General features: G+C 44.1%; 2 protein-coding genes across 5 annotated transcripts in view; one reads left to right on the top strand and one right to left on the bottom strand.

Annotated features, from left to right (window-relative positions):
- Positions 1 to 554: 554 nt before the first annotated feature.
- On the bottom strand, positions 555 to 10,451 carry ZNF860 (zinc finger protein 860). Its single transcript, XM_003826140.5, is given in 3 exon segments — positions 555 to 2,359; positions 2,362 to 3,526; positions 10,312 to 10,451. Coding segments are annotated over 2 exon segments (1,896 nt in total). The 5' UTR covers positions 3,107 to 3,526; positions 10,312 to 10,451; the 3' UTR covers positions 555 to 1,208.
- Positions 10,452 to 11,032: 581 nt separating this feature from the next.
- The window catches only part of OSBPL10 (oxysterol binding protein like 10), a 321,010-nt gene continuing 309,263 nt past the window's right edge, over positions 11,033 to 22,779 (top strand). For all 4 annotated transcript variants that reach the window (XM_034956018.2, XM_003826138.5, XM_034956017.3 and 1 more), the window contains exon 1: positions 11,033 to 11,315. In XM_034956018.2, coding sequence (XP_034811909.1) covers positions 11,035 to 11,315 — 281 coding nt within the window. In that variant the 5' untranslated portion in view covers positions 11,033 to 11,034. The remainder of the gene's footprint in view (positions 11,316 to 22,779) is intronic.

The raw sequence follows: 22,779 nt of genomic DNA, 5'->3' as shown, positions 1-22,779 counted from the left end.
CATACTTTTTGCCTACACCACACTGACATATCTTTTTTTTTTTTGAGATGGAGTCTCGCTCTGTTGCCTAGGTTGGAGTGCAGTGGCGCGATCCTGGCTCACTGCGACCTCTGCCTCCCAGGTTCAAGTGATTCTCCTGCCTCAGCCTCCCCAGTAGCTGGGACTACTGGCGCGTGCCACTACGCCTGGCTAATTTTTGTATCTTTTGTAGAGGTGGGGTTTTGCCATGTTGACCAGGCTGGTCTCAAACTCCTAACCTCAAGTGATCCACCCAAAGTGCTGGGATTACAGGCATGAGCCACTGCACCTGGCATTTTTTTTTTTAGCCTGTCTTGAATTCTCTTATTTTCACTGCTTCATATCTTCAGGATATGAAAAGTTGGTCAGTGGTAGTGAGAAAGATCCCAAAACATAAGGATCAAAAAATGGCAGGTTTCAGGGTAGGCATCTGTATTAGTTATCCATTGGTTTTTCAGAAAGAAAGAAGTAAAATTGTATTTGTTTGTAGATGACATGATCTGCTGTGTAGAAAATCACAGAGTCAACTAAAATACTACTGAAACTAATAAACACAGTGTATTTGCAGAATACAATATCAGTACCAAAAATTAGTTAAATTTCTATACATTAACAATAAACAATTTTAAAAGAAAATTAAGAAAACACTTCCATTTGCTAGAGAACTTACAGTAAGAAATATTTAGGAATAAACGTAAAAAGGTGAGAAGTTTGTACCTTGAAATCTACAAACATTGATCAAAATGATTAAAAACATATATAAATAGAGATATGGCCCATATTGATGGATTGGAAAGATTAATATTGTTAAATGATTATATAACCCAATGTGATTTAGATTCAACACAATACCCATAAAAATCCCTATCAGAAACAAAAAACAGGCTAGGAAAAGTGGCTCACGTCTTTTGGCCAGGCTGGTCTCAAACTCCTGACCTCAAGTGATCTATCCGTCTTGACCTCCCACAGTGCTGGGATTACAGGTGTAAGCCACCCTGCCCAGCCCAATCCTCTTAACGTAAACACTTTAATGTCAATTAATGCTTGAACTCAATGTCAAGTCAACTGAAACTCAAGTCAATGCTGAATTGACTCTAATGTCAATTAATGCTTGATGGTTTGCTATACTCATTGCATTTGGAACAATTATCTCAGGAATGAATTTTCTGATGTTTTGCGAGGAGTGACCTCTAACTGAAGACCTTGCCACGCTTATGACATTTGTAAGATTTCTGTCCGGTATGGATTCTCTGATGTCTAATGAGATGTGAATGTGAAGTAAAGGCTTTGCCACAATCATCACACTTGTGATGTTTCTCTCCCATATGAATTCTCCTTTGTTTTGCATAAGATGAAGCTTGATTGAAGGCCTCGTCAAAATCATCACATTTGTAAGGTTTCTCTCCAGTATGAATTCTCTTATGTGTTTCATGGTGTGATTTGCGACTGAAAACTTTGTCACATTCTTCACATTTGTAAGGTTTCTCTCCAGTATGAAGTCTATGATGATGTGCAAGGGTTGCTTGTTGATTAAAAACATTGCCACATTCATTACACTTATAAGGTTTCTCTCCAGTATGAAGTCTATGATGATGTGCAAGGGTTGCCTGTTGATTAAAAACCTTGCCACATTCATTACACTTGTAAGGTTTCTCTCCAGTATGAATTGCCTTATGAATTACAAGGGCTGAATTGTGATGGAAGGTCTTGCCACACTCATTACACTTGTAAGCTTTCTCTCCAGTATGAGTTCGCCAATGAACTACGAGATATGAACGACGTCTAAAAAATTTGCCACATTCATTACACTTGTAAGATCTCTCTTCATTATGGATTCTCCAATGATTTGCAATGGTTGTAGCATTACTGAAGACTTTGTGACAATCGTTACATTTATAAAGTTTCCCTATACCATGGATTGCTTGATGGTGAATAAGTGTTGACTGCCCACTAAAGGCTTTGCCACACTCATTACACTTGTAAGGTTTCTCTCCAGTGTGAATTCTAGTGTGTTGTGCGAGGTGTGAATCACGCCTGAAAGCCCTGTCACAAACCTTACATTTGTATGGTTTCTCTCCAGTATGAATTCTCCTATGTCTTTCAAGATTTGATTTGCGACTAAAAACTTTGTCACATTCTTCACATTTGTAAGGTTTCTCTCCAGTATGAAGTCTATGATGACTTGCAAGGTTTGATTGTTGATTAAAAACCTTGCCACATTCATTATACTTGTAAGGTTTCTCACCAGTGTGACATCTATGATGGCATGCAAGGTATCGCTTCTGATTAAAGACCTTGCCACATACATCACATTTATATTGTTTCCCTCCTAAATAGATTACTGATGTTTCCTTAAGAGTGAGCTACAATTAAAGGCTTTGCCACTCTCATTACATTGGAAAGATTTTTCTCTCATGTGTACTTCCTGTTTTTGTGTGAGTAATGACGAATGGAAGAAATTATTTTCATAGTTATTAGAAATATGGATTTTGGGCCTAGAAGAAATTCTTTGGGACGTTAGAACCGAGGAAGCATCGTTGATAGACTTCTCAACTTGATTACCAACTTTCCCTTTGGTCTGAAATATGTGGAGTTCAGGAAGATGCGAATGAAAGCTTAATCCAAGCTGATCTTTAATAGGCTTGTTTCCAGGATGCCTTCGATCATATCTGTCGGTGCTACCAGTCAACTTTTTGATTTGTGTCATAGTTGCTTCATGACTATTTCTTTTGTCTTCTTGCCATTGAAACTCAAAGTCATGAATATCTTTCCCAATTTTCTGGAAGCAAAAATCTCCAATGTGATGACTTTCATGTCTTTCTAATGTCCCTGTGTCCACTTCTGTATTGCCTTGCGCTGTTGATGAGAACTTCTTCATCATGCATTTGGAAGAGATATCCACAGAATGCAGGTTCCTGTAGTTCTCCAACATCATGGCCCTGTATAAAGCCCTCTGCATAGGGTCCAGGCATTTCCACTCCTCCAAAGAGAATTCTATAGCCACATCCCTAAAAGTCAAGTGTCCCTGAGGAAGAGCCATGCCTGGCTCCTTTTCTTTCCTCTTCTGAGCTGCTTCCTCACGTAACATGAGTCTTTAGAAATCAATAGTGCTGCAGTGTGACCTTCACTGAGGCGATCTGCTTCCTGCTCTGTATTAGTTATCTGTTTCCGAGAAACAAATTATCACAAACTTCGTGGCTTAAGGCAACAAACACTGATTATCTCACAGTCGCTGTGGGTCGGGGTTTGGAGGCACTTCAGCTGGGTGTTCCTGGCTCAGTGTCTCTCTGGGTTGTAGTCAAGCTGTGGGTCATGGCTGCAGTCATCTCAAGGCTTGACTGGTGACAACCTACTTCCAAGGTCACTCACATGGCTGTTAGCAGGTCTCAGAAAATCTGCTTATAAGGTGACTGACACAGTGGCTGGCACACCTTCATGCCTCCTGCCTGGGCTGTCCATTGGTGGCCTGAGTATCCTTATGTCATGGCAGCTGGCTTTCCTAGAGTGACTGATGATAGAGAGAGAGAAAGACAGGGGGAGAGAGAAAGAGAGAGAGAGAGCGAGAGTGAGCACTCCCCTGTTTATAAGCTGATCTTGGACATGATATACCATGACTTCTGCCATATTGTATTCATTAGAAGTGAGTCACTAAATTCATCCCACACTCAAGAGGGGAGGAATTAAGTTTCACCTCTAAAGGAGAGGAATCTATAGGCATAGCTTTGAAATCACTACAGTCTACCCTCTGGCCACAAATTTTTTTATATTCCTCCCACATGTACAACACACTCATCCTACTCCTCAATGGCCCCCAGTGTCTCATCCCATTACTGCACTAGCTTCAAGTCCACAATCTCACCATCTAAGTCAGGTCTAGGTAGGAGAGGCTCCTCAGGTTAGTAAGTTTAGCTCCGTAAGTGCCGTTCCTCTGATCTGTGAAACTAAAGAGACTGGTTATCTGCCCCTTCACACTCAAAACACAATGGTGAAGCAGACACAGGATAATTGCTCCAGATATTCTTGTTCAAAGAGGCGGAAACAGGAGGTGCAAAGCGGTCAGTGGTCCAAGGCAATTTTGAAAGCCAGTTGGGCAAATGTTGCAATTTCCGTGATTAGGTCTCAAGGCCTGGGAATACTTCTCTGGGGTTCTTGGCTTCCCTGTCTGAACCCTTGGTTTTGCCCTCTTAATCATCCTTCCCTTATCACAAAAGGCAACATGTGTTTGCTCCATTTTCCTAACCCAAGTTCATAAATATTTTTTCCTATGTTTTCCCCTGAAAATCTAATGGTTTTACATTTCACATTTTGGTTTCTGATCCACTTGGAGGTGACTTTTGCATAAAGTGTGAAGTATAGGTCTTTCAATTTTTTGCTTATAAATGTCCCAGTCTTCTAGCACTGTTAGTTGAAATGTGGCAAAGTGACATTATACCAGTTCCCAGACTAGGCTTCAGGAGGTCCTTCCTGCTTCCTCTCTTTGGAACTCTCCCCATGCCATGAAAACAAGCCTGGGCTGGCCTGCTAGAGGATGAGAGACCCTGTGGATTAGAGAGCCCAGCTCAAACATGGCCAGCCTAGTCCATCCAGCCAATGGTCTGACATGTTAGATCTAGCCAGAACCAGCATAGTAAACATTGGTTCAGACTTTCTGGGGGTTAATTCTGTAGTACATGAGCCACATTTATAAGTGTATGCAGCCTGGCCCAGTCATTGGATCTTATTCTAAGGAAATAATTAAACTAATGTAAAAGGATATTTAAAGAACATTTCTCACAATAGCAAAAGCTTGAAATATGAGTGTTCATCAGTAGTGGAATGATTAAATTAGGGTGCATATAGACAGTGGAATACTCTGAAACTGTTACAAAGGATAATATAGCTCTAAAGGAGATTGTCTATACTATATTCTTCAGTGAACAAGGTAAATTAGAAAGTATTATATGTTTTATAGTATGAACCTGTTTTTGAATAAAATGATATACAACTATGTAGATAGAAGAGTGTCTGGACGAAGGGAAGGAGATGTATATATATGTGTGTGTGTGTGTATACACATACATATATATGGACATACATATATAAAAGTATATATACACATATATATTTATAAATTATTAGCAGTGGTTTAGAAATAATTTTTTAGTTTCTTTTTTTTTTGAGACAGGGTCTTGCTCTGTCACTCAGGCTGGAGTACAGTGGCACAATCATAGCTCACTGCAGCCTCAAATTTCTGGGGGCAAGCAATCCTCCTGGCTCAGCCTCCTGAGTAGCTGGGACTACAGGTACATGTGCCACTGTGGCTGGCTTATTTTAAAAATTTTTTTGGAGATGGAGTCTCTCCAGGTTGCCCAGGCTGGTCTGGAACTCCTGCGCAATCCTCCCATCTCAGCCTCCCACAGTGCTGGGATTATATGCATGAGCTACTGCACCTGGTCTTCAGTTTTTACTTTATAATTTTGTGTGCAAATCTTTGAAAGTGAGCATCTATTTAATAAAATAATAATAAAAGGCCAGGCGCCTATTTTATTTGTATATTTGTATTTTTTCGTATAAAAAATATAAACTTTTTTTTGTATTTTTAGTAGAGACAGGGTTTCACTGTGTTAGCCAGGATGGTCTCGATCTCCTGATCTCGTGATCTGCCCGCCTCAGCCTCCCAAAGTGCTGGGATTACAGGCGTGAGCCACCGCGCCTGGCCCTCTCAGGGTAATCTTAATGGAGCTGTTTATTCACTGGATAGTGGACTGTCCATACCTTAATTCTGGTATTTTCTTCTTCCCACTGGATGGTAAGGTTGCATGTACATGTCACAGCTGAAGTTCAGGCAGCAAGAACACTGGACTTGGAGTCAGAAGGCCTTGGTTCAGAATCAGCTCCTCCTCTTTGAGTTTCTGTTTCTTCCTCAGTAAAATTGGGCTTCATTTATCATGCAATAAACATGTATTGAGTATGATTGTGTTCAGGCCCTGTGGCTGGGTGCTAGGGGCCCAAACACCTGTACTGCTTCTCTCAGAGTGGTAATGAGAGGATCAATTCCTAAATGCATAAAAATATAACAGGAAATGGAATTCCAGGCACTGAGCTGTGCTTTCTGCAGTTTCATTAAGTAGAGGAAATGAAACTGGATTCATTACGAAGCAAGTGGTATAATACAGTGGCTAAGAACTCAGGCTCAGTAGCCAAATTGCCTAAGTTCAAATCCTGGCTCCACCAGAATTTGGGGGATGTTGCTGAACCTCTCTCTCTTCAATTCAGTTTCCTCTGCCTGTAAAATGGGAGTAAGAACTGTAGATCTCCTCATGTGGTTGTTGTGAGGATTTAATGAGTTACTATGTGTAAAACATTTAAAGCAGAGTCTAGCACATAGTGCTCAATATACATTAGCTGTTATTGTTATTATTATTTGGGACGTACAACACATCAGACCACATGTTTCTAACACAGACATGACCAAGTTGATATCAGAGAGTGATCTGGTTGTGATAATTTTCTCTCTATTCGTGGCCAAGCTTCATTCCTGTCATCTGGCCAATGAAGTCAATGTCCACTCACTTACTTGCTGGTCCATGAACATCCTCCTAAGGCTTTCTAACTAGAGGAGGGAGCCTCAGAAGCAACCACTAGAAACTCCAGACCAGCCCTCCAGGTCCATATGGAGAAGAAGATGGGGTAGTCAGCTCCCTACTAGGAACTACTGATTCTGTCCATTATTTCAAGAAGTATAATGTGTTTATCTTATTGCTCCAATCATGCATAGCTTCATTCCCAAAATCTTTACATGGTCTGTGATGGCTGTCAGATTTCCAGTCATTCTATTTACGTTTAAAATTTTTTCTAAATGATTTATGCAATCTGGGTAAATTAAGGAAATGGTCCTTATATTGAGCATTTGTGTTTAGCCAATATTTTTTATTTTAAAAAAATTTTTTGAGATGGAGTCTTGCTCTGTTGCCCAGGCTGGAGTGCAATGGTATGATCTTGGCTCACTGCAACCTCTGCCTTCTGGGTTCAAGCGATTCTCCTGCCTCAGCCTCCTGAGTAGCTGGGACTACAGGCGTGTATGACCACGTCCAGCTAATTTTTGTATTTTTAGTAGAGACAGGGTTGTACTATGTTGGCCAGGCTGGTCTTGAATGCCTGACCTCAAGTGACCCGCCCACCTTGGCCTCCCAAAGTGCTGGGATTACAGGCTTGAGCCACCACGCCTGGCCTAGCCAATATTTTTAATCATACCGAAAGTGCCTTTGCAAAATTATGACAGTAAAAAAAATTTGACATAGCTGATTCCATCTTGCTTCTAACCTGTAAGCTGTCCTCGTTCATTCCCGGGCATAGGCCACAGCTAACTTTGGGAGGAATTTAGTTCATAGTCTAACCCTAAAGCAAGGATTGTAATATCCCTTTCCAAAACTATTCCCTCCTTGTTTGAACACCAAACTACCTTTGTAAAACTAATGAAAGGCCACAGGATTAAGAGAGGTCTGAACTTTGCTAAGATAAAGGCATAGTTAAATGATAATCTGCCATTTTTCCAGAGGTCACAAGATTTCTAACCTCCCCATCACTCCTAATAGATAACACCACTATTGTAAAACTTAAGTTTTGTGTTTGAGGTGTTTTTCATACCCTGCATTCTGACGGACCAGTTGCCACCACCCAGTCTGGTAAACTGGCTCATCAGGTCCTGTGGCCCTTACTCATGAACTGACTCAGTGCAAGAAGACAAACTTTGACTCTCTATAATTTCATCCCTAACCCAATCTATCAGCATTCCCCATCCTTAGCCCTCTGCCCACCAAACTATCCTTAAAAAAAAAAACCTTAGGTGGGCCCGGTACGGTGGCTCACACCTGTAATCCCAGCACTTTGGGAGGCCGAGGTGGGCGGATCACGAGGTCACGAGATCGAGACCATCCTGGTGAACACAGTGAAATCCCATCTCTACTAAAAATACAAAAAAATTAGCTGGGCATGGTGGCAGGTGCCTGTAGTCCCAGCTACTGGGGAGGCTGAGGCAGGAGAATGACGTGAACCCGGGAGGCAGGGCTTGCAGTGAGCTGAGATCGTGCCACTACACTCCAGCCTGGGTGACAGAGCGAGACTCCAGTCTCAAAAACAAAAACAAAAACAAAAAAACCCCTTAGGCTCTGAATTTTCAGGGAGATTGATTTGAGTAATAATACACTCCTGTCCTCCAGCTTGGCTGGCCCAACAATTGTTAAACTCTTCCTCTATTGCAAAAACCTGCATTGGCTTTTCTGGGTAACAAGCAAGATGAACCTGTTGGGCATTACAGTATGTATTTCAAATACTTTTTGCCAACTTATTATGTATTTTCCAAATTGTTTTTCAAACATAAAGACTTTTTCCTCTCCAAACATAATTCTGCAGGTACCTTTTCCCTATTTGCTATACTACGGTAGGTCAAGGAAAGCTTTCTGGAAGAAGTGACTTGTAATCCATAACTCCACGGGTGAGAAACACAAACCGGGTGAAGAGAGCAGGGAATAGTGTCACCAGCAGGAGGAACAGCATGTGCTTCATCACTCTTTCATGATATAGCCTCTACTTTCAGCACATCTGCTCCACTCACCTCTTGCTACCGACTTGGACATTTTTGATCCCATACGGCTGGCTTGCTCCTGCCCCATCCTGGCCTTGACTATTCCTTTTAGCTTAGTTCCTTCCCCACTTGAACGGGTCTATCTCAAGGGTCTAATTTTTTAGTCCAAGGTGAGAATTTGTTGTGCTAGCTCATCCAGTCTTAGGTTGGCTGCATAAGGTGGAGTAATGGTGGCATAGGTTAGGTAATATGAAATAAAATGATGACACTTCTCCTCTTTTAGCAGGAGCTTAAGGTGGCAGTCTCCAATAAAAGGCATGTTGTTTTGGTACATAATGCTGACATTTATAGTCCAGTATGCACCTACCTTCCCACCTTCAGTCTGTATGTCAATGCAGGACTCAATGAACACTCATATATGATCAGTAAGTTAGCTTAGGCAAAGCTATGCTGTGGTAAAAAATAATGCTAAAATCTCAATGGCTTCAAACAAACATTTTGTGCATATTACATGGCCAACACTAACTGGCTTAGGATCTGCTGTATTCCACGCCTTCTCACTCCAGGACACAAGCTTAAGGAGAGTCCTTATCCGGGACATGCTGTTCTCCTGGGATAAGGAAAAGAGAAAGATGGTGGAACCATATGACTGCTCTTAAAGCTTATGTTTGGAAGGGGCATTCATTACTTCTGTTCACATTCCATTGCTCAAAGCAATTCCATGGCCAAGCCTGAGGTCCATGTGGAGTAAGGATACTCTTTCCATAGGAAGCGGCAGTAAATATTTTGAACAAATGAACATTCTTGCATAGTTTATTACAGCCAGTATCATTTGTCCCATTTTGCAGTGAGAAAACTAAGGGTAAAAGAGGTAATTTGATCAAGGTCATAGGTTAGAATTCAGCTCTGAATGGCTTCAAATTTGGTCCAGGCAAGCTCTTTTCAGATTTTTTTTTTTTTAACACTATGAAGGCACCTGGAATTGTAATTTACTCAGGGGCACAACCACTTCTCTTCAACTCCAGAAGCTTCTCCGTGCATCTCTAGAGCTAAACCACCCATGAAATCTTCCTGGAAGGATGTGAAGCTAGAAAGGGGTTGGGCTCGGAGAACTGTCCCTTTGAGAGCTGACTCTTCCATTTAGTAATTTTTTTTAACTGTTGAAGTATTTATCTGCTTGATGGGTTTGTAGATCCTTTGGACGGAGATCACCTATCATCTATCACCTTTTGTTTTGTCTGTGTGTGTGTGTGTGTGTGTGTGTGAGAGAGAGAGAGAGAGAGTCTGAGTTCCTCAAAGCTTTTTTCTAGGTAATTTTTGATACTTCAGATTACAATGGATATCTATATTCACAAAAAATATTAGTGGGATAGAAAGAGTATCTTTAGGTAGGAAGAGGGGCGCAGAAGTTACAGCCAACACAGAGAATCCATCAATGTTTGTAAATATCTGTTAATTTCCCTTGCCTCCGGAGCAGTTTTCCGGGTTTCAGAGCCTCTGCTCCTAGGTGCACGTGCAGTGTGGTAACAATGGATAGGTTTTGACTTGCCAGGTTTATGCGTGCCATTCAGGGCAGGGGATTAGGGTTAGGCCAGTGAGTGACCTAGGACATTCAATTTAAGGAAGCACTCGCACAAACCTGAGAGTTCGCGCACCTCACCCCAGCACAGCAGTGTGTCTGTTAAGCATTTATCATAATCCTGCTGCATGAAAATGCCCGGCGAGCTTACCTGTGAGGATCACCTGCCACTCCCCTCCTCCGCCAGACAACGCGGAGGGCCTCCCTGAGCTGTGACTTTGCTCCGCCGGTGATAATTTCCAGGTTACTGTGTAGGAGCGTCTGGCGCAGGATCGTGTGCGGAAGACAGAGAGAGGGAGTGTGCGTGTGAGCCTGTCAGGCCGGGCGGGTCCATATCCGGGTGGACCGGGTGGGTGGGGCTGCCCCTCCCTCCAGGTCCCGAGGTGGATAAGGGGTGGGGAGTGACGTGCAGAGATTCCCTTTCGCCCCTTCGGATCCAAGAGAGGGTGGCAGAAGGAATGCGTGGGTGACTTGGCGTGGATTTAGGGCGTGCCCACCCTGCAGATCGGCCTCCTAGGGTGTCCCGAGGGCCTGAGAGGCCGCAGGGACACGAAGGAAGAGAAGGAGGAACCCGAAGAGAGCTCGCCTAGCCGGCCACCCGCTCCGAACTTGCCCGGGAAACTAGTGCGGAGGGAGGGGCCGGGCCCTGGCCGCGACGGGAGGAGGGGCGGCCGCAGCTGCATCCAGCCCCGTTGGCTTCCTTCCCAGCTCTCCTTCGCCTCCTCCTCCTCTTCCTCCTGTATGAGTCAGGCATTTCCCGGGGATTTGGAGCAGCCACGCGCGGCCCGGGCGCCCGGAGCTGTAGCAGCAGCAGCAGCCGCCGTGCCGGGGCCGCCACCGCGGCGGGCACCCGCGTCCCGGGCGCGCACGGACCATGGAGAGGGCAGCCCAGGGCACAGACGGCGGCGGGGGTAGCAACAGCAGCAGCCGCAGCAGCAGCCGTGCTACCTCGGCGGGCTCCTCGCCCTCCTGCTCTCTGGCGGGCCGGGGGGTCTCCAGCCGGTCGGCGGCGGCCGGGCTCGGCGGCGGGGGAAGCCGCAGCAGCCCGGGCTCTGTGGCCGCTAGCCCGTCCGGGGGAGGCGGCCGCAGGAGGGAGCCGGCGCTCGAGGGCGTGCTCAGCAAATACACCAACCTCCTCCAGGGCTGGCAGAACAGGTAACGCGCCAGCCGCCCGCGCCACCGCGCGCCGCTGTGTGTGTGTGTGTGTGCGCGCGCGTGTGTGTGTGTATGTGTGTTGTGTATGTGTGTGCGCGCGCGCGATTGTGCCTTCAGCGAACCCGGTGATGCCTCCCAACGGTGCCCTTCCTGCGTCCCTGCTCCCCTCCAGGTGGGGTTCTCAGGATGGGGCGCGCCGTGGCTCCACCCCGGGGCCGCACCGCAGTGGCGGGGAGGGAGGCGAGAGCCCTGGTTTTCTTCTATGCTGGCACCTGCAGAGACTGGAGTGGTGGCAGGAGGATCGTGCTGGTCCGCGTGCTCTGCTTGTCCGCGGTTTCCCGCACGCCTGAAGAATGACTGGGAAAGGGAGGCAGAAGGGGCGTGCTTTGTGCCGGGGTGAAAAAGCGTTAGCACGTCCGCTCCGATTACAGTAATTCTCTAAATAACAGTTCATTTTAAAGTTTGGTGTTTCAGAACACCACCAACATCAACAAAAAACCTGCCACTTGTCATCCTGGGCGACTGTGCATACTCCTGCCCCAGTTTGTGCCTTGCAGCCTCCGATGTCTGTAATGGAAGTTTTGTTTAAAAACAGAAAGAGGCCGGGCGCGGTGGCTCACCTCTGTAATCCCAGTACTTTGGGAGGCCGAGGCGGGCAGATCAGGAAGTCAGGAGTTCGAGACCAGCCTGGCCAACATGGTGAAACCCCGTCTCTACTAAAAATAAAAAAAATTAGCCAGGCGTGGCGGCGCGCCTGTAATTACAGCTACTCTGGAGGCTGAGGCAGGAGAATCACTTGAACCCCGGAGGCAGAGGTTGCAGTGAGCCGAGATCGCGCCATTGCAATCTAGCCGGGGCGACAGTGCGAGACTCCGACTCAAAAAATAAAATAAAATAAAATAAAAAAATAAAAAGAAAGAAAGAAAAAATACCCTCCCCCTTTTAATATTAGTAGCAATTTACATTATTATCATTATTTCCTCTTCAGGTCCCATTTGAAGTTTCCTGCTCACTTCCCCCTTGCAGTTGAGAAGCCTAGTTATGGACAAGTGGAAGGATGGGGCTGTCGAGGAAAGGGGCTCAGGAGGCACTTGGAATGGTGGTAGTGTGTGTGATCTGCCATCGTGAGGAAGACAAGAACAGATGTGGCACTACTGTTTACTTCTTGTTTTTGTTTTTTTTTTCAATTTGTTTTTCAAAAACAAGCCAGAGGGAAATACAAGGGTCAGTGCGAGGAGAACAATGCTTTTTGGAGAGGTGGTTGGTGGGATATTTTGTCCTGCCTATTTAACAGTCTCCAGATCTTAATAGACTTGGGGCTCTTAAGGATGTTTGTGAGATTTGAATTATACCCTGGAAAGTTGCTTATCTCTGCTGCATGGACTATATTACTTGGTTATCTCTTCCTGTAGATTGTTTGGAAATGTTCAGATTTGCTTCCATCTGAAACATATCAGCCAGTTATTTGCACGAAACTCAACTTGGAGGAAGAGGACTTTTGAAGTATGGAAACTGAGTTGTTTCTATATTGATATTCTACATATAGGACTTTCTGAGTCACCTGGGCTTCCTGGGAGATGTGTTACTATGTTAGTGGAAGTTGCACTTAACTTTTGAATCCTTTTATTTCTCAAAATAGTCCTAGTGTCTGCTGTTGCCTCTCCCTTCCCCTTTCAATTCGTGAAAGCTGAAAAAGAATAGGTAGAATGCGTAGGTAGAGGGAGATATGAGATGACTAAATCTGATTTCAGTTCTTGGTAATTATGTCTTGTTAATGGCAACTCAAGGTGCCTTGTCAGTAACAGCATTTTGTTGGTGTGTTGAGCAATCACTTTTAATGCTTTTTCTTCAAGTAGCTTATGAGGCCAGCAAAGCTTTTACCCTGGATTACAGTTATTTTATTATTTACTTGCTGGGGAACAATATTTTACCTTGCAGTCTGTATTAAAGGATTTGTTATTTGGAGTGGATTTAGGAGGCATTGGAGTAACATTCTTTTGCATTATTTTAAACCTATTGTGGTGTTTAGATTGGAGGCAAGGTTGAGAAGAAGCATATTTAATGCCAATAATAATACCTGTGTGATTGCAGGCTACCTAGGTGAAATGTGGTATTAAGTACACTCCGGAGCATGCTTAAGTGATGTCTCATCTTTATTGAGTTTGTTTACTGCAATTTATAGCTGTCTGCCTATGTTTGTTCTTACCACAGTAGACTCACCGTTTTCCAAGTCTACCACTGACTCCATAAGCATCGTCTGTAATTGTTAACATCTCAGTGTCAGGGTTTCTATTTCCCACATTTTGTTCTTTGAACGATGGCTGAGGGTCCATTAGTGGTTTGGAGAAGATTTACGATGACTCTGTGCTTGCAAAATTCTCCCTTCTCTAGGGGTCTCATGAAGGGACAGATGGATTAGCGAAAAGGAAGAGAGAAGAGGATAAAAATAGAAACTTTGAAAATGTATTCATTTGTTCAATTATCTATTCAGAGACTGTTTTATTGAGCACCTACTATGTGGCAGGAACTGTTCTAGGAGCTGGAGCTACCACCCTTCCCTGGTCCAGGGAAATGCCTTAGTACAAATAGCCAACTGATTCATGCTGCCTTTCTTTCTGGGCCTCATAGCATCTTCCTTTGGCAGTTCTTTTCAAAGTGCCCACAGTTAATGACAAATCTATAGCAACCAAGTTCTTGGTTCATCCTCTCAGGCTGCTGTGCAATTGTAGTGCTCTTCACCAGCTCCCAGGACTTAATACCAATCACCCACTAACAGTTTGTACCCTGGTGTCCTCTTGCGTGTTCTCAAGTTGCTGTAAAACTTATATTTTAACACTTGGCATCATATTCTGCCTTTATTTGTAGCCTCATCCTCATGCCCTTAGGAAGGCAGTTTGGGCCAGAACACAAAATAAACGACATAAAGAGAGGTCACAGAGAAGAACACTGTATGATGGGAATGTGCTCAACTCAGGAGAGTAAGTTCAGGACATTTGGCTCACACTCACTGGATGAGAATGTGAAATACTTAGAGTATGGGGAAAACATGCATTAAGGGCTTTCTGTCATTCATTATTATAGATATTTAAAGAAAATATTTCAGGCATAATAACATTGTATAGATTTACAGGATGGCATTGAAGAGTAAATGCATTGATACAAATGAACAACAATAAAAAATCCAGAAAGTGGCAAGTGCTATGAAGGTTAAAAAAAGGTGATGAGATAAAGGCAAGTATTTGCAGGAATAATTTTAAGTGTGAGTCTAGTGTTTTTACTGCTATTCACATTTTCACTTAGAGTACTCTCTTATTACCCATCTTATCACTCATACAGAGTGAACCATGGGGAGAGTAAACCTCAAGAACTTGGGGAGGCAGATGACATAGCACCTAGTTGGCCAGGATTAGAATTTCAGACTGGGTTCTGGTGGCCCAGAAGGATTTTAGGAAGGGAAGTGACACTTATTAGGTCACTCTGGCTGCTGTGTAGAGATGAGATTTTCAAGGGGCCAAAGCATGAAGCAGGGAGACCAGTTAGGAGCCCATCTGAGTGGTCCAGGAAAGAGATGCTGGCGGCCTGGGCTGGGGGTTGGCAGAGAGCTGGAGAGAAGGGATAGATCTGGTGTGGAGAGGATGGAAATTGCTGATGAATTTGATGTGGAGGTGAGAGAGGGGCAAGAATAACTCTTGATTTGTGGGCCTGAGAGGCTGGGAGGTTGAGACGTCCTTTGTGGAGATGAGGATCACAGGAGGGGAATGTGTTTGTGGGGAGGGTGAGGCTTGGCCAAGAGTTCTGTTTGGACTGTGTTCAGTTTGAGGTGCTTACCCCTAGTAAGAAAGTGGCCGTATGAACTTTCATTTGCCCTAAGTCAAACTTTACTCTCAAACTAAAATGGAACTATTTTGGAGTTGCTCATAATATCAAGTATTTGAGGAAATAATTTCTAATTGGATCTAGAAATTGTTATTTAAATATCTAACGGTTGCCATTGCCATTCACTTTTTCTTATTTGGAGAAAAGAAGACACTGCAAACGTGGAACCAACCTTCAATTCTTTTTTTGGTGATTGGCAGGGTTGTAAGAACTCAATAAAATGCTGAATGACAACAAATCTTGACTAGGATTAAGGAAGACAAAGCTGGGTGCATTGGCTCACATCTGTAATCCCAGCACTTTGGGAGGCCGAGGTGGGAGGATTGCTTGAGCCCAGGAGTTCCAGACCAGCGTGGGAAACATGGTGAAACCCTGTCTCCACAAAATAAAAATATAAAAATTAGCCAGTGGTGGTGGCTTAGGCCTGTAGTCACTGCTGCTCAGGGGTCTGAGGTGGGAGGATTGCTTGAGCACAAGAGGTCAAGGCTGCAGTGAGCTATGATCACACCACTGGACTCCAGCCTGAGCAACAGAGCAAGACTCTGTCTCTAAAGTAGACATTTATTTGGGGAGGAAGAGTAGTGTGAACTTTGGATTCAAATATTGACACCAACACTTAGCACACATGTGACCGTGGGCTAGCTCTTTAATTGCACTGGGCTTCTGTTTTTCTCTTCTGCTAAATGTGGGAAATGATGTTACTCTTTTCATTAGTTCAATGTGAAGATTAAATGAGATTATTGGTGTATAAGGGACTGAGAATAGTACATAGCAAGATACCAAGAAGTGGTAGCTATTATTAGATCTTCAATTTGTCTGTTTTTAAGTAGGCACTTTCTGGTCCATAAAATTCTTGGTTTTTATTCTGAGTGCTGTGGTTATCCTGGGACCACATTAACATAATTATCATAGAGTTCTTTGGGGAGAAGATGATTACTTCATTTTGAAGGGATCCTTTTAAAACTTGGCACCAAACATTTACAGCTCCCCTTCCCAGCCTCTAAATCCTATCTTCCTTTCCTATTTTATTTCTCTCCATATACCTTGCTATTATCTGACATGCTTTATATTTTACTTTTTTGGTCTCTCCACACTAGAGTATAAGCTCCCTGAGGACAGATAATTTTGTTTGTCTTTGTTGCTGCTGTATCTCCAGTGTTGAGAACAGGGTCTGGTATACAGTAAGGGTAGAGTAAGTATTGTCAAATGGATAAAAAAATGAATAAATGTCAGAGAGGGAAACCAGGGCTTAGTTCTATTTGAGCCAGTGTTAGCTATTATTAGTATCAGAAGTCTTGGTTCTGTACCTGCTTGTAACCTTGTCCTTGTGTTGCTGTGTTTATCATCTGTCCTGCTCTCTGCAAACAGTCTTTGGTTCTGGATCAGGGAGTATGACTCTTCCTGTGACGTGCCCACCCTGATTTAGGGCCCACCACAACTCACCCATTGGGGGCCATTAGTGACCAAATATCCAGGGCTTGCTTTTGACTCTATCTGGATTAACAACATATGTTGAGTGTTTAGTGTTTAGCCCCCAGCATTTTGGGGCCACTTATCCCAAATTAAAGCATCACTGGGGTATATATGAATTTTTAAAGCCACCTTGAAGGAAAATAAGTGTTTTTTTGAGTATCCCAATAATTTTAGAGGGAATTGGTGATACCAGGGTTGAAAATCACTGCTCTGGGTTTTGTATTCTTGTCTGCGTGTACATAGGAAATATCTGCATATCTTCCTGTGTAGTCTGCCAGAGTATTTTGAGGCCGTGTGCTAAAATCCTTTAGGGACACTAGCTAGTTTCATTGATAGTGATAATAAAAGGGACGGTTGCCTAGGTTACAAAACAGTGTATAATATTGTTTATTCACTTATGGTTCAAAATACTTATTGAGCACCTGCTTCGTATTAACTACTCCCTGCAGAATCTGCCCTCCCCCTCCTTTGAAAGTGTGTGTATATTTGAGGAGATTCACATCAAAATGGTTTTCTTTGGTTGGTGGGATTATGGGTGATTTCCATTATCTTCTCTTGTCTGTTTTCCCAAGGTGAATGTGTGTCTGTTTTGCAGTTTGAAAAAGTTGTTGAGGCAAAGAAAAGCTGCTCATGCCTTTTCACGTCATCTGTCTAACTGAGTTTTGCGAGTAAATTTCAAGTCTAATCTACATTCAGAAAAGTACACAAATCATATACATACACAGTTCAATGAATTTTCTTAAATGGAACACACCCAGATTAAGAAACAGCTGCCAAAACATTCCCTGTCCCCCACAGCCCCTTTCCTCATAGTATCTCCCCGCATAAGGTAACTGCTATTCTGACCTCAACACCACTGAGTTGTTTGGTCTCCTTTTGAACTGTGTATTGTGTAACATGTGATCTGTGTGTCTGGCTTCTTTCTCTTAACATTATGTTTGGGAGGCTTACGCATGTTTCTGTGTATAGTTGTGGTCTGTTTATTTTCATTGCTATTTGGTATTCCATGGTATGAATATACTAAACACATTTGTCTATTGTAGGTTGGTATTTGAGTTCTTTTCAGTTTTTGACCCTATTCATAGGGTCACAATGCTGTGAACATTCTAGTACCTGTGTTTGGAGAACATATGTGTGCATTTCTGTGGATATACACCTAGGAGTGTTTGCTCATGTCCAGCTTATTAGATACTAGCAGAGAGTTTTCCATAGTGGTTGTATGCATTAATACTTCTACCAAAAGTGTGTAGAGAGAGTTCTGTGTGTACCACATTCTCATCCACACTTGATATTGTCTCTTGTTTTCATGTCATCCAATTTTAATTTGCCTTTCCCTGATGACTACTGAGGTTGAACATGTTTTCACGTATTAATCGGCCATTTGGATGTCATGTTTTGCAAGTTGCTCTTTAAGTCCTCTGCCCATTTATCTGTTGGGTGTCTGCCTTTTTCTTCTTGACTTTTACCAGATGTTTATATATTCTGGGTATGCGCCCTTTGCTGGATGCCTGTACACAGGTGCCTGGGCACTGCATATATAGAGACACTGTGTATTATGCAGGTATTATGTCCTGTGGATATACCACAGTTTGTTTATCCATTACCTGTAGGACAACATTTGGGCTGTTTCCAGTTTTTGACTATTACAGATAAAGCTGCTATTTGTGTGTAAGTCTTTGTGTGGTCACATGCTTTTATTTCTTTTGGGTAAATACCTAGCATTAGAATTGCTGGTGTATCCATCCTATGTAGAAAGTGCTAACCTGTTTTCCAAAGTGGCTGAACCATTTCACACTGCCACCAGCAGTGTATAAGTGAATAGATGGCTCCCCATCCTGGCCATCTTCATGTTGCTACCTGGAGAGCTTTTGGAAAACAGGACTGCCACTTCCTCATGCGCATGGCATTGCTTCTGAGAGGGGCAGTCTAGGGAGAAGCTGTGTAGTCCTTCTTACCTTTCCAGCTTTGCCTCCTTTTGGCCAAATGACCTTGGGCAAGTTATTTAACTCTTTGGGCCTTGGTCTCTCCATCTGTAAAATGATATGAACCTCGCAGTGTTGTGAGGCCACCACAGGCACCAGTCCTGTGCTTGGCGCACGGTAGGTCCTCAGCAGAAGTTTGTGAGTGAGAGTCTTGTATTTTAGTTAGACTAGTGACTAGCTTTCTGGAACCTAGGGGTTGCATTGGTGGTCACTTAAGCCCCAGCCTTGGCAAATCTGCAGGTGTCTTAGCCCTGCCTCTCATTACATGAGGACCCAGTTGACTTAAGCCATTTGATTTGCCCAGTGGCTGTCTGCGTTTGGTGTGCTTCCTCAGAGGCTGCTCGTGGACAGTTGTCTGAGGACTCTGGGAAGAAAGAAGCCACATGGATGGGCCTTTGTGTCCTGAAAGAAGGGTTGAAATGATTGTGCCGGAAATGTGGGAGGCTTTTTGCAGTTCTGCCTGGCTCCCACTGATGCGATTTGGGGCCAGGCCAAGACAGAATTAAAAAGAAAACCATCCAGAATTTGAATTTTGATAACCTAGACTGGACTGAATATGGTCACCTCCCAGAAAATGCTTTATTTGTGCCTCATGCAATGATATCAATAATAATGATAAAATTAGGAAACATTATATATGGTCTTTTGTTGCAAGTCTGTTCCTTGAAGGTCAGAGAAGGCATTTGCACCATGAATAATCTTTTCTTTTTGTGTTGTAGTTTTTAGGGGACTATTTATGTTTTTGTGTGGTTTAGTCCCTTTCTATAAATATATTGATGAAAATACAAAGAGTTGAAAGGCAACCAGTATCAGTTTTTAGTCACTCTTTTCCAGGATGTTTTAAGTATTTATCTGCACGGCCAGCCTTGTGGCCTGTGCAGGCTGCCATGAGTGGTTGGGTGGGATTGGACGTTTTTTGGAAAGTGGTGGGTTCAGGTTCTCCTTATGTGTGGGTAGAACTGGGGGCTCTGTTCTGGCCTTGTGTTCAGGGCAATCGAGTGGATTAGGTGACTGATGCAAATGATCCTCACTCAGCTGTCTCTGCAGTGCTCACTCCGTCAGAGCTGTGTGGGCTGCTAACAATGCAATGAAAACCACCGCTGCAGCTGACCTGGGCTTTTTGGTTGTTAAGTAGAGTCTGGGCAGAGTCGGGAAACTTTCTTTTTTCTTTTTGAGACAGAGTCTCGCTGTGTCACCCAGGCTGGAGTGCAGTGGCGTGATCTCCACTCACTGCAACTTCCACCTCCTGGGTTCAAGCGATTCTTCTGCCCTAGCTTCCTGAGTAGCTGGAATTACAGGTGTCCGCCACCACACCCAGCTAATTTTTGTATTTTTAGTAGAGACGGGGTTTCACCATGTTGGCCAGGCTGGTCTTGATCTCCTGACCTCAGGTGATCCGCCCGCCTCGGCCTCCCGCAGTGCTGGGATTACAGGCGTGAGCCACTGTGCCCGGCCCAGAGTTGGGAAACTTTCTAAGCCCTGAGTGAGGTGGCAGCACCATCCCCCAAACACACTCCTCTTTGCTTGAAATTATGCCTGGTGGAATTTTTATACCCCAAATATTTTTGAGCGCTTTTTATGTATATGTCAAATGCCATGTGAGAAGCAGGAGACAGGAGGGAAGAAGCACAGGCCTTACCTTAAGGAGCTGACAGTCCATAACAGAGGGGAGTAGACTTTTCTGTAAAGGGCCAGATAGTAAGTAGGTTAGACTTTGTGGGCTATACAGTCTTCATGGCAACTACCGAGTGCTCCTTTGTAAATAAGTGGATGTATCTGTGTTCTAATAAAACTTTATTTATAAAAGCTGGCGGTGGGCTGATATAGCCTGTGAGATGTAGTTCGATCATCCTTTCCCTATAATTACACTTAGATTTCTTATGCAAGTAGTTGAGGCAGCCCAGTGTTGTGGCTAAGAGTGTAGTTTCTGAGGTCCAGTAGCCTGTTTTTAAATCCCAGCTCTACTCTTTGCCTTGGACAAGCTATTTGACCTTTATGTCGCAGTTTCTTTATCTGTAAAATGGGGATAATATGGTGTCTGTGTCAGAGTTTTGGGGATCAACTGAGAAGCTGTGTGTAAAGGGTTTAGGACAATGGGTGGCACATAGAAAGCACTCATTAGGGCCAGGTGCAGTGGCTCATGCCTGTAATCCCAGCACACTGGGAGGCCGAGGTGGGTGGATCACCTGAGGTCAGGAGTTCGAGACCAGCCTGGCCAACATGGCGAAACCCCATCTCTACTAAAAATGCAACAATTAGCAGGCGTGGTGGCACGCGCCCGTAATCCCAGCTACTTGGGAGGCTGAGACAGGAGAATCGCTTGAACCCAGAAGGCAGAGGTTGCAGTGAGCCAAGATTGTGCCACTGCACTCCAGCCTGGGCGACAGAGCAAGACTCCAGCTCAAAAAAAAAAAAAAAAAACCCAAAAAAACCAGAAAAAAAACAGAAAAAAAAAACCCAACTCATTAGATGCAGCAGTACAGGTGGTGAGCGCTACTGCAGAGGAAGCACCTGGGAGTGGGAGCAGCTGCTCCACTTGGGAATAAAGGGCAGAAGTCGCAGGTGGAGGAAGACCTTCTAGAATGAAGAGAAGAGTTCATCATGCAGACAAGGGCTTCAGCAGGACGTCCCTGGTAGAAGGCTCTGTGAGTACAAATGTTTGGAGGCATGAAAGGACATAGGTTTAGTATGGCTGGAATGCAGGTTGTATGTGGAGTGTGGCCAGAGATGAGACTGTAAAAGACAGACTAGGCTAAAAAAGGCTACTTTCTGAAGAACCTCTTAAGCCGCTGAGACCACAGATCACAAAATGTCTGTGTTACCACAAGGGGAACGCTGGCCCTGTGTATTTGTGGGTCCACGAAGCATCAGACACTTTACGTATATTATCCAATTTAATCTTTAAAATGAGATGGAGGTGGGTGTTGCAAAGCTATCCATTCTCCCCTTTTCCTATAGCTATAGACCCCAGTTTTTAGCTGGATACATGGCTGTCAAAAATAAAACTGTATTTTCATCCCTCCTCCTCCTTGCAACTAGGATGGTGATGAGATTATAATCTGGATGTAAGCGCAGAGTTGTCACATAGTAATTTCCTGGAACCTTCTTTGTACTCTTCTTACCTTTTCCTTTCCTGTTGGAATATAGACATGCTGGCCAAAACTAGAATATGGAAATGATGGCTGGAATTTCAGCAGCTGTCTTGAACCTCGAGGTGACTGGGATGAAGGCCATGGAGACAGAAGAAATCTGGCCTCAGAGGACTTTGTGGATCAAAGCCACCTCATAAATCCTAGCTGCAACCTCTGGAATTTTCCTTGTGGGGAGGGGGAGGAATATGCTTCTTTTGCAAGCCCTGAGTCTCAGTCAGATCTAACCCTAATTGATGCAGGTAGAATCGCAATTTTACAGGTGAAGATGTTGAGGCCTAGAGTGACATAGACTGCACAGTTAATAAATTGTGGAGCAGGGAATTTTCGGACTCCAAAGTGTGTTTTCTTTTTCTCTGGAAAGAATTTGGTCTCCTACCCCCTCATTTTATAGATGAGATTACTGAGGGCTTTGGCTTAGGGTAAACTAGGACCAGCTAATTCCACTGCAAGATAATCATTTCCTGCCCCGCGCCCCCCACCCCCGCATACTCTTTCTCTCCATGGCCTTTCCAAAGAAGAGGCCTCGTGTGTTTTTTTTTCTTTTTTTGTTTTTTTTGAGACAGAGTCTCGCTTTGTCGCCCAGGCTGGAGTGCAGTGGTGCGATCTCGGCTCAATGCAACCTCCGCCTCCCAGGTTCAAGCTGTTCTCCTGCCTTAGCCTCCCGAGTAGCTGGGGTTACAGGTGCCTGCCACCATGCCTGACTAATTTTTTGTATTTTTAGTAGAGACGAGGTTTCACCATGTTGGCCAGGCTGACCTGGCCTCAAGTAATCAAGTAATCTGGCCTCAAGTAATCCGACCTCATTACTTGAACACCTGACCTCAACTAATCCACCCACCTCAGCCTCCCAAAATAGTGCTAGGATTACAGGCGTGAGCCACCGTGCCCAGCGAGGCCCCGTGTTTTAATGAGTGATGTTGTAGCCGTCCTTTGGGCAGAATATCTTTCTGTGCATGGGTTGTGTTCGGTGGTTTTTCCTCT

This window comes from Pan paniscus, chromosome 2 (assembly GCF_029289425.2).
Source record: "Pan paniscus chromosome 2, NHGRI_mPanPan1-v2.0_pri, whole genome shotgun sequence".
In the NCBI taxonomy this organism is placed as follows: Eukaryota; Metazoa; Chordata; class Mammalia; order Primates; family Hominidae; genus Pan; species Pan paniscus.
The sequence above is the reverse complement of the archived record's forward strand: the minus strand, read 5'-3'. Positions and strand labels throughout refer to the sequence as shown.